The following is a 16399-nucleotide window of genomic DNA, read 5'->3' on the forward strand; positions in this document are numbered from 1 at the left end:
TTTTCAAAGAAAACAGCTTTGCCATTTTGCTCCTCAAAAAGTGGCTGAAAACATAATTTTCTGGCCCTTTTCCGTCATGAAAAAAATATATGCACACTCATAGATAAGTAAACTCTAATTTTTTATAGTTAAATGCAATTTAATTGTTCATTAAATAGTGGAAACTTGTTAAAATGCAACTGTTGCCTTGAGGCAACAACGTACCATTATGGAAAATTGCCTATGTTGCCTTGAAGCAACAGTGAACCATTATGGAATCACCATGGCAGCATGAAATGTTGGTAGTGTGTGTTTAGGTATATATAATATTCAAAAGCATGCCATTCATCATAATCTTTATATTGTATTATTTATTAGTATTATTATTTGTTATATTTTCCTCCATTTACAGAATGAATTCAGCGTTGTTCTATGCCCCTTTGAGGATATGGGTTGTTCCACAATGCCTACAGGCAACATTTAGACCAGAAACCATTTAAAAGAATTATTTTTATGTTGCTTTTATGTTTAAAATGGAAAATTAATTGTAACCTATTGAAGTTTTTTAATATTTTACACATGTTAATGAAATAAATGATGTTCAAATTGAAAATAAAACTCTTTTTAAAAAAAATGTATGCACCATTATGGTACAATGTTGCCTACAGGCAACAAACCCCAAAAACTTCCAAAAAAAAAAAATATATATAAAATTTCTTTAGATTATGTTTATTTAGTCTATTTTAAGACATAAAAACACTCCAAACTTTTTTTTCCTAACTCGCATCATAATGCGTACCATAGAGGGTTAATAGAAAAGAAATAACTTGCCTAATAAGGCCTCTTCTGCTTCAAAACATCCTTCCTGCTTTGCTGCTTCATGATCAGATAACAAGTTTCCTGTTAATAAAATAGCGCACATAATCAGAACTGAACCATTCAGCAAGACTGACCGCTTCTTAGTGATATGATCCAGATCCATGATGGGCCTCGACATCGTCAGTAAACTCCTTTTGATGGCTTTTCTGCTCCAACTGACTGAAGAGAGTGAGTTCAGTTGTTGATCTTTTTGTAGACTTTGAATGGTCTTTAATTTCTATAGCAAGACTAGACTTTAGTACATGCATTTTACTCATAACAGTGCTTCCAGGCTATTTGTGCCCCATAATGATGTGCATGTGTAATATCATAGGAGTGACATTCTTGTGATTGCGATATCTCAAACACCTTGAGGCAATTTCTTCAAATCTGGCGGAAATGTCCACTTGGACTCAAGGATGAACTGATTAGATTTTTGTGGTCAAAGGTAAAGGTCACGTTGACCTCATGGTGTCCCATTCTCGTGAACTCCGTATCCCAGGAACAAGGTATTCCTAAGAGTTTCTTCAAATTTGACAGAAATGTTTAATTGGAATCAAAGATGAATGGCTTTTGAATTTTTTGGACCCCAACACAGGGTATATATTCAGAAAACACCTCAAAATCCTACATTATTTTAAAAAAGAGTTTGGTTCAGTATATTTGCAGTGTTCCTTTATCATTTGAAATTGTCTTGTCCTCTCCAGGTTTACAGTCGAAGACACAAACAACACCTGAACCTGACACTTCTGTGCGTTTCGGCGAGTTCTGCCTGCGTATGTCAGATGACTCCAAATCCGTTGCCCATAAACCCACAAAGTCCGCCCACCCGACCAAACCTTCAACCCAACCACATACGCAGCCAACCCCTACATTCCGGGAATCAAACCACCTACCTGAACAGACAACCCAACCAGACCCACAGATAACCAGTGACACTGTGGTACCAATGATTGCCCCGCTGAGCTTTCATGGTGAGACCATTATTCAACAATCCTTTTTCCAGTATCGTATGAACCTGTCATAGTGCAGAGTTGATAATGGCAAATTTAGACTTTTGTCAATTTATTTCTTGTTATTTATTGGTGGTTGTTTATCTTACACTGATTGTGACATAAATACTAGCAATGTATGCGTAGTATTCCATATATTATCATTTCTATAAATATATCATAGAAATGACAGTCTCACCAGTAGTTATTTTTAATATATCTTTTTAATGTGTGTTTTTATTATTATTAAAGAAATATAGGGTAGGCAATCTATTCCTACAGAATATTGTTAAAATTCATTTTTGAACTCAAGTCATCAAGAAATTTAGCTGTGAATGAATTTGAAAACGCAAACTGATAACGTGGTTGCCCAAACAACAGTCCAAAACCCAATACTATCCAATTAACTATAATGCATGAAAGCAGGAAATTCTCACATTTGTCTTTTCAGGTCATCGCGTCATTGATGGATGTCGCTGCCAAAAAGTAGAGAGTGAACTTCCAGCTGAAAACTTGCAATTTAGAAGCCTAGAAACAACCTTCCCTACTGAATCATGTAAATCAACTGAATTCATGTAAGTGCTTTGTGTGTCTGCATGTGAGATAAAGAAAACGTGTGTGCGTATGTTGAGCCCCAAAAAAAGTCTATGGGATTTTTGAATTGTATTTTTGGATTATTGCAGAAGCTTATAATACTTAGACATTTTGTTAAGTAAGATAATCTTCACAGATGAACAGCACTTGTGATTTTTGAATCGTAAATTAAATTGCTAGAACTAAAAAACTGTTAGGCTATAAACAGACTACATTGTTGTTGCGTGCCTTGCGTGACGCCAACACTAGTGTCTTACTACACTATTACTATACATGTCTTCTGTAAATTGAACATCTACAAGTTGTAATGTTATAGTTAGAATAGTTTGCGACGGAAGTCCGCCTGTAAAGATGGTCCAGTGATGAGTCTGTTTTTAAGACACGTACCCCAACCCTTTTTAAGATGACTGTGTTCTTCAGATAAACTTGAAGCACAGTTGAAAGAACTGCAAAATGAACTGACCCCAACTTCCATTTTCCAGTGTGAACTTCATGGATGGCACAAAGGTTTGTGTGACTACACCCAGAATCTTACCTCACTACAATGACTTGTTGCGGTGAGTCTGTACTGTCTGATATCAAACGTATACTAGATTTCACCAGTAACAGCTCAGTTTGGATCTGTTAGCCTAACTAACCTCCATCTTAAAGGGGCTTTTTATGAGCTAAAACAGACTTACTCAGTGATGTCAGTAAGCAGCAAGATCAAATGGTCATACAGGGCTGTCCACTATAAGAACAATGACTAATACAATAACTAAAATGTTAACGATTGACTATCCAAACTGATGAACGTGAAATTCTGTAAACAGAGGCGGCAAACACATGCCAATCCCTCCTCTGTGGCTCTTCCTGAGGTTTCTTCCGCATTTTTTTTCCCTGTTAAAAGGGCATTTTTTGGGGGCAAGTTTTTCCTCACTCGAATCGAGGGTCGAAGGACAGAGGGTGTCGTCTCTGTACAGGTTGTAAAGCCCTCTGAGGCAAACTGTGATTTGTGAATTTGGGCTATACAAATTTGATTTGATTTGATTTGATTTGATGCTACACTCTCCAGCTGTGTCGGCACTTAAGGAATATGGATATTGTCTTGCTGGACTTTGTGCAGAGAAACAAAAAGAACCAAAAAAACAAAAGATGTTTGTTCACTTGAAAACAAATTCTATTCATATTTGCCCTGTAAATTCAGATGGCTGTCAGTGTTTTGATTGCTCCGCCAAGGAGGTTATAGTTTCACCCATGTCCTTTTATTAGTTGGTTGGTTTGTCAACAGGATTAGACAAATCTACTGGATGGAGGTAGTCCCGACCTAGAATAGTCACCAATGAGTGTTTTTTGTTTTCGCGTACTTCCGTGTTTCCCATAAAAAGAGTCCGGTAGGGAAGGACTTGTTGAGGATATCGTGTTACATTCCCACACAATACATTTGCGTTACCGCGCAATTTTACCTTACCTTTACCTCCTTACCTCCTTACCTCCCCGTTTTCCTTCTGTTCCTTTTGAGCTGCATTATTATGGATCAAACACACTGGCCTCTTTGGCTGTCGCAGCTGCAGTGTCTCTGGACTCACTAGGTAGAGCGGACAGGCCTGTCCGCTCTACCTAGCAAACCCCAGAGACACTGACAGTGAAGCACAGCTCCAGTGGATGAGTGACCCCAACAGGAGGAGCAGAAGACCAGGAGAGAGGCGAAGAGATTGGCGTGTTTGATCCATAATAGCACAGCTCAGAAAGAATGCAAGGAAAAAAGCATTGCAACGTAACACAAAGCATATTGCGAGGGAATGCAAAAGTATTGAGAGGCAACACAAAAGGTTTGCGAGGGCATTTAAAGTTTTGCGAGATAACGCAATGATAACTGCAAGGTAACGCAAAAGTGGTCCTAAAATAATTCTCACTGTGACGCTCGGGGCTCCGTAGGCTACGGATTAAAATTAAGAAAGGTGAATGTGTTCTGTAATATTAACCTTTTATCTGGCAATGCTTGTGTCACTTTTTTAATAATATCTGATATAGGCCTAGGCCATTTCCTCACTGATAACACGTTTTAATAATCTTTTCCTGTAGGTTGATTACTCATGTAACCCCCAGCCGCTGGTCTGAACCTGCAACTGAGGCACCTAGCTATGAAGAGCTGTTGGTCACATCTGCTGCTCCGCCGGACCCAACCACAGAGTTACCCATAACCACTCCACCTAACTTGTTGAGCTTTTCGGCAGGAGAAACAGGTCATTTTTACTATGATCATCCTGCAGAAAGAGAACCTGATCATCCTGCAGAAAGAGAACCTGGGAATGAATGTGAGTTTTGCAACAAAAGAGTGACAGATTTTATGTTACATGATGACAAATACCATGCAGCATTGTATAGATTAAAGGTTTGTGTCATGTGGCTTCACAGCGGTTGCTTTTTGTGACGTCTGCGTCTTCGAGACAAGCTTGGACAGTGTGGATCCAAAGGCTGCACAGTTCCTGAATGTGACGATGCAATCATTTCACTGTCCTGTCCTTATTCAGTAAGGTTCCTACTACTATTTTTCACAGATAACAGTTTTATTAAGGTTTTGTCCTAACATGGATGTGTTTGGACTAAAACCGCAAGTATATCCATGTATTATCTATGACTTTATATACAAGAATTGGTAGGATTCAGTATTTACCAGATATGTAGGAATAAAGACTTGATCATTTTCAAAAAAATAGTTTAAATAATCAAACAAAAACATATTCATGAATACAATCCACTCAGTCTTATGTAGGTCATGAGATGTATACACTGTCAAACAGAATCATGCAAAAAAGACAGTTAAAATTGTATGAGCCAGTGTTTGATGCATGGGTTTTCGACACAGAACTTATTATAACGATATTTCTATAGTTGATGACAGTGTTAGACAGAGATCTCTAACATGAAAGCTCTCACACATGCTCCTTAGATTGTCCATATAACCATGGCATCATTGTGTAAAGAGAACAAAATAATGATTTCTATTTCTCGCTGTTGGCTCGCAGTGGTCGCCTGGAAGATGAAAGGGATTTCTGTTCGCACCCAAGCCAATCAGAGTTCAAGGCAATGGTGGAGAAACTGGAAAGTCCTCCTCCCCATGAAGATCATTTAGACTGGAGACCAAAAAACAGTGAGTAAAAATGTCATTTTTATACTTAAATGTTTAGATGTTATTTCCACAATCAAAGACAAAAGCAAGTAGCAAATTCCTATACTTGAGAACCTGGAACTATCGGATTTACATTTACATTTACATTTAGGGCATTTAGCAGGCGCTTTTGTCCAAAGCGACTTACAATAAGTACATTTGTCACAAGAAAGAAACCACAACATATCACCATCGATAAAGTAAAAAAGAAAAGAGAGAAACAATTTTTCAAGCCCTCATCTGAGCAAAGTAGCTGCTATCTATCCAGGATACCTTAAGTACAAAAGTACTCGAGGTGAAGTCTGAACAAGTGAGTCTTGAGTCTTTTGCGGAAGATGGCGAGTGACTCTGCTGTCCTGACATTGGTCAGGAGTTCGTTCCACCACTGTGGCGCCAGAACAGAGAAGAGTCGCGACTTCGCTGAGAAGCTTTTGATTGCTCTTAGCCATGGCGGTACCAGCCGGCCAGTTGATGTAGTAGAACAAAGTGCTTGCGCTGGGGCGTGTGATCTGGCCAGTGTTTGGAGGTAGATGATTTGGGGAATTTTTGCTTGAAAAAATGACTGAAGAATTAGTTGATTATGAAAATAGTTGATTGTCTGTCAATTAACAAATTGATTAATCACCAATTGTTGCAGCCTTTAACAGCATATGGTCTATATCTACTGTACATTGTGGAAAATTGTGTTATCTGCTTCAGTCAGCGATGGATGTTGGTGCCAAGACGGACGGCAGAAACTTCCAAATGAAACCTCCCCAGTCTTAAGTGCAGCAATTTGGCCTCTCGGTGAAGCTTGTAACTCAACTGAATATATGTAAGTGCTCTGTGTGTGTGTGTGTGTGTGTGTGTGTGTGTGTTTACTTCCTGTGTCAATTCTAAGGTAATGTTAACTATGCCTCCAGTCTCATAGTGATCAAGGTGCTTTTTCGTCCTAAAGTTACTTTTGATTGTTTTGATAATCACCTCACTAGCAAAGTTGCCAGCTTGCTAACCTAGCTGGCTACTAAATTGCAGAAAAGCACTGCCAAGTTTATAAGCAACAAGGTTGGAGCTTTACTACGTGCTTTCGCAAGACAGTGTACGTCATTCACCTTTAGTTTTTGGCAGCTCTTCCAAGCATGGAGTAAGCCATAGTGACTGAACATGAAATAAGCTGAGTGACCAGCTAATGTTGCTAACATTTATCTAAGACACTGAGGTGATTATCGAAAATATCAAAAACACTGTACAAAACAAACAGTAAATACTATTAACAATATATGAAAAGCTAACTGAGAAAAGTGAACTGGATAAAAACACACTGTGCATGAGGTCAGAGGCGAAGGTTATGTTACTGTGGTCAACGCCAAAGTCCTAGACCCACAGAAGGCGTTGATTAAAGGGGAACTCCGGTTATTTGACACCTGGACCTTATTTATAGGTGTAATTATGCTCGTATACTCACACAGACAATTGTAGTGCAGCTTGGAGTCCTTTGGATGTTGTTTAATGTAGATCCAGCCGATCATGACCGCAGCGCACCGGGGCCACGGCAATGGAGCATCTACATACGAATTATCTGCCGCGAAACTCGCTCATTTCGCCTACATTTTGTCATGAATGGTCAGTGTTATCATCATGTCAGCTCAGCTACCTTGTTGTCGTCGTCACCCAAACAAACTTTTGATGACGTCATAGACATGCGCCGCAAAAACTCAGCTGTTTCACTTTGTTTTGGTCGGCTATTTCTGTGCAACATGGCAGAATATTTATCTGATGTAGAGGTGTTGGACGACGACGACTTTGAGTATGATGGGTGTCCTTACCGTTTTGAGCTAGGATACACTGACGAGGAGCTCCATGAAAGGAGGACGCGGAGGCAGCGAGCCGAACAGCTGGCCCAAGAACTGGTGGTGCTCTTGTGAACACTGCTCACCGATGGCAACAGAAGAGGAATGTATTTGCTGCTCAGAGTAGGACTTGAGACCAGGGGATACACGTATTGATGTCTCCATAAATATATGTCTGACTACTCTGGAGGATTTCTCGGCAATGATAAACCGGGCTGTGGTAGAGACTTTTTTCCATGTCCCGAGAGTAAATTGGAAGACCCAGCCAAAGCCAGCAGGACCGAGCGGCCAACTTTCGATTGAGTAAGTAGTCTATACATGCATAAAGGGTCTATTTTCCATGAATTTGTTTGCTTTACAAGTAAATAACTTGGCGAATTTGGATATCTGTACTTTATAGTAATGGCCTGTGTAGAATACAGACCACAAACTGAAGCTATTACGCAGGAGAAATAAAGGAGAAACAGGGTTGACGACAACAAGGTAGCTGAGCTGACATGATGATAACACTGTGGCCATTCATGACAAAATGTAGGTGAAATGAACGAGTTTCGCGGCAGATAATTCGTATGTAAAAGCTCCATTGCCGTGGCCCCGGTGCGCTGCGGTCATGATCGGCTGGATCTAAATAACGTTCGAAGGACTCCGAGCTGCACTACAATTGTCTGTGTGAGTATACGAGCATAATTACACCTATAAATAAGGTCCAGGTGTCAAATAACCGGAGTTCCCCTTTAAACATTCACATTTAGACCATTTTTCACTGGGATTTGACATACTGGCTTTCAACTTATTATTTGCACATTGTTTTAAATGAAACATTAAATGCGTCAAAATTACGTCGACCAAATTTCATCCACCAGTGTCATTGGGGAAATACTTAAAACAAATCAATACTGTCTCTCTTTCAACCCACAAATGAACAAATTATGAAGATGATGACACAAATGTGTTCTTTGTGACATGTTGATGTTGTAACTGCATTTGAGCTGGTTAGTAACAGTCTAAAAAAGGGTTTCAAACAAGACGTTTTCATAACGTTTATTACTTGCCCCAATTTCACCTCGTAATTACTGTTCACTGATGGAATAACATACATCCTGCAAGCCACAGTAGCAAAAACAAAATCAGAACAATTTCAAGACTGGCTAGAGGTGTGTTAGTCGACTGAATGGGGCTCCATCTAGCTGAAATGTCTTAATGACGTCTTTTCCTTGTTGGCTCATAGTATTGGCTAAACATATCTTTTTAAATGTGTATTGCAAACTGAATTGACCCTAACCTCTGTTTTCCAGTGAGACACTGATGAATGGCCATTATGTGTGTGTGACTGCACTCAGCCTCCTAGCAGACCTTGAATCTGCTTTTCCGTAAGTTACCTGTTTACCAAATTAACATAATATAAAACATAATATTTAGCCTGAGACATAAAAATCAAAAGGGTGGTCCTTTCACATGATAAAAAAGGTAAGATTTACCTCTAGTGGTAGCCATGCAGTAGTTTTTGTTCATTTTAATTTAAAGGGGCACTCCACAAATGTTCACAAGTTCAGTATAGCCAGTTTGTCTTGTGTTATGTTTGCTCAGCTTTCTATTCCAATAAGGTGTGCTCTCCTTTCACCTCTCCTCTCTGTGCGTTCATGAAGCTAGCTCATGAGGCTGCAGGAAACGCACTCATTTTTTGCTCAAGGTGAAACATTCCCGACTTGCGCCACGAGGAGCAAGTTGGAAATGAGTCTCCTCACATCTTTCCATTATCTGTGGATGCAGTCACCTTCTTGCAGTGTATTCTGTCCGAATACACTGCAAGATAAAATAGCCCTGAAGATGTCATAGTGATGCCATCGGGGTTATCTCAGCTTGGGCCTGAAGACTTCAAATGTGTCACTGAATCTATGTTACAAACTGTTTTGGGAGTTTGAAAGACCAATCCAATCCAACGTTTTTTAGCTTGACCCAAAATAAAGACTATGGGCCCTATTTAAATGATCTATAGCACTTGGTCTAAAGCGCATGGCGCAAATGCATTTGGTGCATGTCCAAGACAATTTTGCTGGTTAAACAGCAGATTAACTGGGCCTTAAGTAAGGCATGACATATAGAGGTTGCATTTGGACTCTTCATTGGTCACAGATGTGTTTTGGCCGTAACATAAATTAAACCAATCAGGGTGCTATCTCCCATTTATTCTAAATGACAGGTGCCCCGGGGCCTGGAGCATTTAAACAGTGGCACTCGTCTTCACTGAGAAATATGTTTTTAATGAGGAGAATATTAATGACATTTCAACACTGGAAACATTTAAAATAACTGAAAGCACCCTTTCTTATGATAAAGGTGTATGCTTGTTGTGACCCTGCCTGTGTAGGTGCATCTTACTGTCTGAATAAAGTGTCTTTTAAATAGCAGGAAAATGACTGCACCTTTGACTTTAGACCAGCTTTTTGTTGGTCTATGGCGCAGTCACTTTCTGCTACCTCAAGATAGCAATGCGCTATCACAGTATAAGACACAGACTCAGTATAAGACCAACACCCAGGGAGTGAAATTTGACAACTGGGTTGGTCTGAAACTAGCAATGACTCATGGCGTAAGATAGAGCCCTAAAGTCAGGATGTCTCAGCCTCTGCTGGATTGATTTTGACCCTTTGCCTCATTTGAGCTCCTGAACTTAACAGAAGTGCAATATCTATTCACTGGAGTGCTCCTTTAATATAACTGTCTGTGAAATTTCTGCCTGGGACCAGAATCAATGTCTTTGTTGAACTAGATAATGCACAAAATGCATTTTCTAAAAATTACGTAGGAACTATCTTTGGTAGAGAATTTTGGATTACAAATTCATTACTCAGAGACAGAAAAAAAACTTTCTGCATGACTGGGTAAAAAGTAGATGTGTTCTTTCTTGTAATTGCTCACAGTTTATGTCACTTATCAGATGTTAGCCATTTCCTCGCTGATACCCTGTTGCACGCGTTCTAAAAGTAGCACCAGTAATAATTTCCTGTTTGTTGACTTACTGATAAGACTGTATTTCTCAACCTTCCAGCAGCCGCCAGTCAGAACCTGCAGCTGAGGCAGGTCACGATGATGTGCTTCTACAGCTAGAAGTGATTGAAACTATCTCACACGTAGATAGTCTTGTTCATATGGAAAGAGCATATGAACATGATCAACACGTATCTTTTCAACTCGAAAATAAAGTATTAGGTAAGTTTTAGTCTGGATGTGCCAACATTAAGAACTCAAAACATATATTAATTTTCAAACTGTCCTTTTATGTCAGATCATTCCCTGTGGTGTGGTGTGTGTATTTATGTTGACACTGAAACGAATGCTCGTAGGTGTGGGGACGTAACAAGACATTATAATCGATCATTGAAGGCGGATATGTTAAATTGTATTAATGACAACGGTACTGTTTCGACTGATGTAAAAACTCTGTCTGTCTGCCTGTCTGTCTGTCTTAGATATTACGGTTGTGAGGGAACACAGAAGTCATGGTTCGGTACATGCCTCGGTTTTCAGTTAAAGCAACAAAAAGTCCCAAATGCATAAGGCTAGGCGTCTTTTCATTTATTTGTGACTGACTGTAGTGCAAGTTACAGTTTGTTTTTAAATTAGTTGGTACCGGCTGGAGTGCAATAAGCAGTAAAATTTGAATATACACTCTCACATGGGTCATATTGTTTTTTGCAGGGCTGATAAAAAACAAATGTAAATGTGATGTAAATGCAAATCAATGCAGTATTGTCTTTGGCCTTGTTTGCTTACTATGAAGGCCCTTTCCACCAGCTAAAAAGTCATAATTATGCAATAAAAAGTCAGATTTATGAGACAAAAATGTGAAATTATGAGATTAATGTCATAATCGTGTGGAAAAAGTCAAAATTACAGACCCTTTCCAAAAAATTAGAATATCATGGAAAAGTTTAATTATTTCCATAATTCCATTCAAAAAGTTAAACTTTCATAGATTATAGATTCAGGGCCCACAATTTAAACAATTTCAGGTATTTATTTGTTTATTTGTACATAATTTGGGCTTCCAGCTCATAAAACCCACGAAATTAAAAGGAATTCAAAAAATTAGAATACTGTGAAGAAATCAGCCCAAAATTTAAATTGCTTCACTTCAGTTCAATTGTCTCAGTTCGGTTCAATATGGGGAAGACTGCAGACTTGACAACTGGCCAGAAGACCATCATTGATACCCTCCATAGGATGGGTAAGCCACAATAGTTCATAGCTAAGGAGGCTGGCTGTTCACAGAGTGCTGTGTCCTAGCATATCAATGGAAAGTCTAGTGGAAGGGCAAAATGTGGCAGGAGAAGATGCACCAGCAGAAGAGATGACCGTGGGCTTCAGCTGATTATCAAACAGAGAAGATTCAAGAATCTGGCAGAGATCCAGAAAGAGTGGAATGAGGCGGGAGTCACAGCTTCAAAAACCACCACATTCAGACGCATCTGGGAGATGGGCTACAACTGTCGGGTTCCTCGGGTGAAGCCACTTCTGAGCCTGAGCCAACGTAGGAAGCGTCTCAACTGGGCCAAGGAGAAGAAGGACTGGACTGTTGGCCAGTGGTCCAAGGTCCTCTTTTCCGATGAAAGTAAAGTGTGCCTTTCATTTGGGAATCAAGGTCCATGGGTTTGGAGGAAGACAGGTGAGGAACAGAACCCAAGCTGCTTGAGGTCCAGTGTGAAATATCCACAGTCAGTCATGATTTGGGGTGCAATGTCCGGTGCAGATGTTGGTAAACTCTGCTTTCTTAAATCCAAGGTCACCGCAACAGTCTACCAGAATGTTTTAGAGGACTTCATGATTCCTTCTGCTGAGGATCTGTATGGAGATGCAGATTTCATCTTCCAGCAGGACCTGGCCCCTGCCCATACCGCCAGAAGCACCAAAACCTGGTTTGATGCCCATGCCATCACAGTGCTTGACTAGCCAGCCAACTCGCCGGACCTAAACCCCATTGAGAATCTATGGGGTATTATCAAGAGGAAAATGAGGGGCACCAGACCCAAAAACAAAGAAGAGCTGACAGCAAGCATCAAGGAAATGTAGGCTTCCATAACTCCCAGGCAATTCCACAAGCTGATTGCCTCAATGCCACGGCGCATCGAGGCAGCGATTAAGGCAAAGGGATTCCCAACCAAGTATTGAAGATTGACATATCGTTTTGAAAGTACCATATTTTGATTGATTTGATGTGATCCTAATTTCTTTCTTTTTTTTCTGCAAAAACTGAGAAGTAAATGGTGATTTCTTCACTGTATTCTAATTTTTTTAATTCCTGTTTTCGTGGGTTTTATGAGCTGGAAGCCCAAATTATGTACAAATAAACAAATGAATACTTGAAATCGTTTAAATTGTGGGCCCTGAATCTATAATCTGTGTGTCAGGATCAGGTGCAGGGGTGTTAGCCAAATCTTCTTCAGGAGCTTGGGCTTGGCAGTCACTACCACAACTTATTCCCAACGCTGATGCTTTTCCAAACAACTTTTGTTATGTCAATATTCATTTCACAAGGGTTACATTTTGCACGTATTACTTTAAGCATCTGAGTTGCTGCCAATGTCCACATTAGTTTTCTCTGCGTAACTTTGGGCTTGTAATATAATTAATTGGTCAGACGTACAATGTGGGAATGGTTGTTTTTCAATTAAGAAATAGTTCTTAATTGCAAATAAGCACTGTTTTGTGCTTTATTTGGGCTTGCAGTGTCACAAGATCATTTTTGTTGTGATTTGGTGCTGTATATGCTGGAGGGTGAGGCTGAAATGGTCCTCATCAAAAACAAAAAAAAAGTCAAGTAACTTCAGTGGAGGTGAACTGTATAGACTGGAACCAGAATCAATTGATAGTGTAATGAAGTGCATGTGTAATTTACCAACTAAACGTCTACTAAGTGTGAAGTTGCTGCTAAGATTTGTCTTGTATATATTCACAGAGCAGCCAACTTACATCGCATGCGGACGCTGCATTCCCTTTGAAAACTCAAACAACGTTGACCCAAAGGACGTACAATCCCTGAAGATGGATGTGTCATCATTTGGCTGTCCTGTCCACATTTTGTAAGCTACCAGCCACTGTGATTCCAGCTTGAAAGCTATGCAAAACCTATAATCAATGCCAATCAAGGTCTTCCCAGAGATCCGGTAATATGATGGACATTTGCAGATATACAAAATACGCATTTTATACTGCATCTATATTTGTCTTGTGTTTCACAGTGTCACCCTGAAAAATAAAGAATCGTTCTGTGTGGACTCGTCCAAGCCGTTGGTCAGGACTCTACTGGAGGCGCTGGAACTACAAGCCCACTGAGGAAGAAGCCGTATTTTGATATCCCTTTGATCCAGGGTGCAGAGGGATTACAGGGTGGGTGGGGTGCGCATTTGGTGAGTTTTGGAGTCGGTGTGATGACCTTTCATTTGTAAGCCTTCTGTTTTTCTTCATATTCAGATACAGACATTTTTCAATTGTACGTACAATCGTATAGACAAAGTAAAAAAAGGATTTTGTGTCATGCTCATCCTCCACTACTTGAGTCGGTGCGAGATTCACTTATTTCTCCATTTCTTCAGTTTCTTTCTTCTTGAAATCCACTTCATTAAATATAATTCAATGTAAACAGTATCTAACTATAACGCAAGGAATCTCTGTCGGTCTGAATGTTATTTGAATCTGAATTTGCATATCTCAGGTTGATTGCAGGGGACCTGGGGAAGTGCAGTGTCGAATTTGGTTGCACGAGCGACATGTTCAATATCACAAAATTTTGAATAAGCACTGAACACTGTGGAGCAGCGGGGCGTGGGCTCACATGTGATGCCACTCACGTGATCTAATGGGGAAGCAGATGGAAACAAAATAGAGATAAGTGTGGTGCAACAACTCGCTGCAGTAAGGTGTTGTAGCGACAGAAAACAAGGTTTTAATAAGTCTGGATGTGATTTTTCTTTTTTTTTGTTCAGCTTCTGTCAACAGCAGCATGCTAGCTAACATCAAGGGCTATAATATTTACCGTTGCTTGGCAGCACCGTCAGCTGCTCTGCGATACCTCTCTCATTTGTTGTCCAGCTCGGAAAGTACCAATGTAATCATACAGATTATTGATATAATTGGGGCGGCTACGATGAGTCTGTTCAGCAAAATTAAGACTGGAATGAAACCCCTCAGGTCACCACATAATCAACAACATGTTATGAAAGTGCATGACATTGGTATAAATAAATATGATACTCAATTGAGTTCATCCATCCAATTGAGTGGATTTATTATTAAGTACTACTGCTGCACTTTCTGCACAATCTTTCAATTTGCATTTATTTCAACTATGTGTATTGTAACTGTATACTCCTACTCACCTCTTTGTCATTCAGTATTAAATGTATTGCTTACTGTTCCTTATTGTTTATTGAAGTATTTTTTTTTTTTTAGATGGCAGTGAAACTAAAATATCTCAAAAATTACTGGATGAATTTGCAGTGAAAGAAAGGAAATTAGGTTTCTGTTTCAATCACTGGCTAAAGGACTAAATAGATTTGATACTGATGGAATGTGCAGCTTCAGCTCTGCAGGAGCTTATATATGAATAATATATAGAAATAAAATGCATTTAGTTTAAGAACTGTTTTGAATGTTCAAGATATAAAGCTAGAGCAATGAACAGAACTTTGTAAGTAGTCGTGTCAGTGATGCAATGATCTCTTAAGCAAGTGTATTATATTCACATCTTTTTGACTGTAACATCCAGCATATTGTCATGGTGTTGTGTTTTTTCTGTAACCAAAATGTAGGGGAAAAAAATAAAAGTTAGAAAGCAGTAGCTGGTGTAGAAGTCGTCTCGGGTCCCATTTTTCATCCCCATCCTCACAGCTGGAGTTGAGACTGAAACAGAGCCAGTCTGAATGTGTTTCAGCTCTCTGTACAAACTGTGCCAAATTATTTAGTCTTCTGCACAGAACTGGAAGGACAATAAATACATGCAACTGTGATTTTTCCTACATACACTGTTGTACAGTAGTGCCATCTACTGACTGCAAGTGAAAACAGCATGCCTGAGATGGTGAATTAGTTTCTGCTGTATGTATTTCTCATTGGATCTCATGGTTAGAGGAAACTGCTGGAAGTGTGTTCAGCAGTCCCTTTATTAGTTCCGGTAAATTTAGGTCTCAGCCTGAAATAGACCCATTAACTCTTGAAGCAGATCTGTATAAAGAGACGACTCAAGGAATTTCTTTTCTCACATGCTTCAGTATTGCTGGATAAGACGTTTTTTCAACATCTTTGATAATTTAACATGGATGGATCTTGATGAAAAAAAGCTGGCGTATTTAGTTGGCTGGTATCTACAGAAGGGTCAGAAATCTTGTCACGTAAACCTGGAAATAATCAGAGTTTCATTTTTTATCTGTTCTTAATTCATCTTCTTATCGTCCGTTATTGATTTGATTCTTTTATCTCTAGTTTTGCATTATTTTTCCTCTCTTTCTTTTTCTGGGATTGTGCCTGTTTTATGGCTTTTAGGCCTTTTACTTGTCATGACTCATATTGTCTTTTTGTGTTTTTTATTTTATTTTCTGTTCTGTCTTCTTGTTTTAACTCATCTTAGACTAGGCTTCCTTGTGTTTGGCTTGTCTGTTGAGTGTTTATTCTGGACTATAGTGTTGCTTTTGCTTGTTTGTCAAATCACTTTGTAATCTCTGTTTTTTAAGGGTGCTTTATAAATAAAGTATATTATTATGATTATTATTGTTATTTGCTTTCTGAATCCTCTAGCTGACTGATTATTTCCAGGTTAACCTGACTATATTAGAGATTTTCAATGTGGTCCCAGACTTTTGGGCCCCACTGTACATCTTTTCAGCAGACATGTGGAACACTGACCATGATTTTTGAGCCTCCTGATTCAGTTACAACCTTGTAAAGTGTCCTAAACAGAGAAAATGGTTGGTGGCTGCTATGACTCACAGGATAAAACAGTA

General features: G+C 39.3%; 1 protein-coding gene across 1 annotated transcript; it reads left to right on the forward strand.

Moving 5' to 3' along the window:
* The first annotated feature begins 1707 nt into the window (after positions 1-1707).
* On the forward strand, positions 1708-16324 carry LOC311252036 (uncharacterized protein). Its single transcript, XM_084344797.1, has 11 exons — positions 1708-1811; positions 2281-2404; positions 2906-2980; positions 4488-4720; positions 4821-4935; positions 5432-5556; positions 6274-6388; positions 8699-8773; positions 10453-10613; positions 13360-13483; positions 13643-16324. The coding sequence occupies exons 1-11, from the start codon at positions 1787-1789 to the stop codon at positions 13734-13736; spliced, it is 1266 nt and encodes a 421-aa protein (XP_084200923.1). The 5' UTR covers positions 1708-1786; the 3' UTR covers positions 13737-16324.
* The last annotated feature ends 75 nt before the right edge of the window (positions 16325-16399 follow it).

This window comes from Pagrus pagrus (genome assembly GCF_965226575.1).
Source record: "Pagrus pagrus genome assembly, chromosome: 22".
Taxonomy (NCBI): domain Eukaryota; kingdom Metazoa; phylum Chordata; class Actinopteri; order Spariformes; family Sparidae; genus Pagrus; species Pagrus pagrus.

Bases quoted from the DNA above. Each gene is read 5' to 3' on its own strand.
- LOC311252036 (XM_084344797.1), top strand. From the start codon at position 1,787: ATGATTGCCCCGCTGAGCTTTCATG. The intron at 4,721-4,820 runs GTGAGTTTTGCA...GTGGCTTCACAG, and splicing joins AAGAGAACCTGGGAATGAAT to CGGTTGCTTTTTGTGACGTC. The intron at 10,614-13,359 runs GTAAGTTTTAGT...ATATATTCACAG, and splicing joins ACTCGAAAATAAAGTATTAG to AGCAGCCAACTTACATCGCA.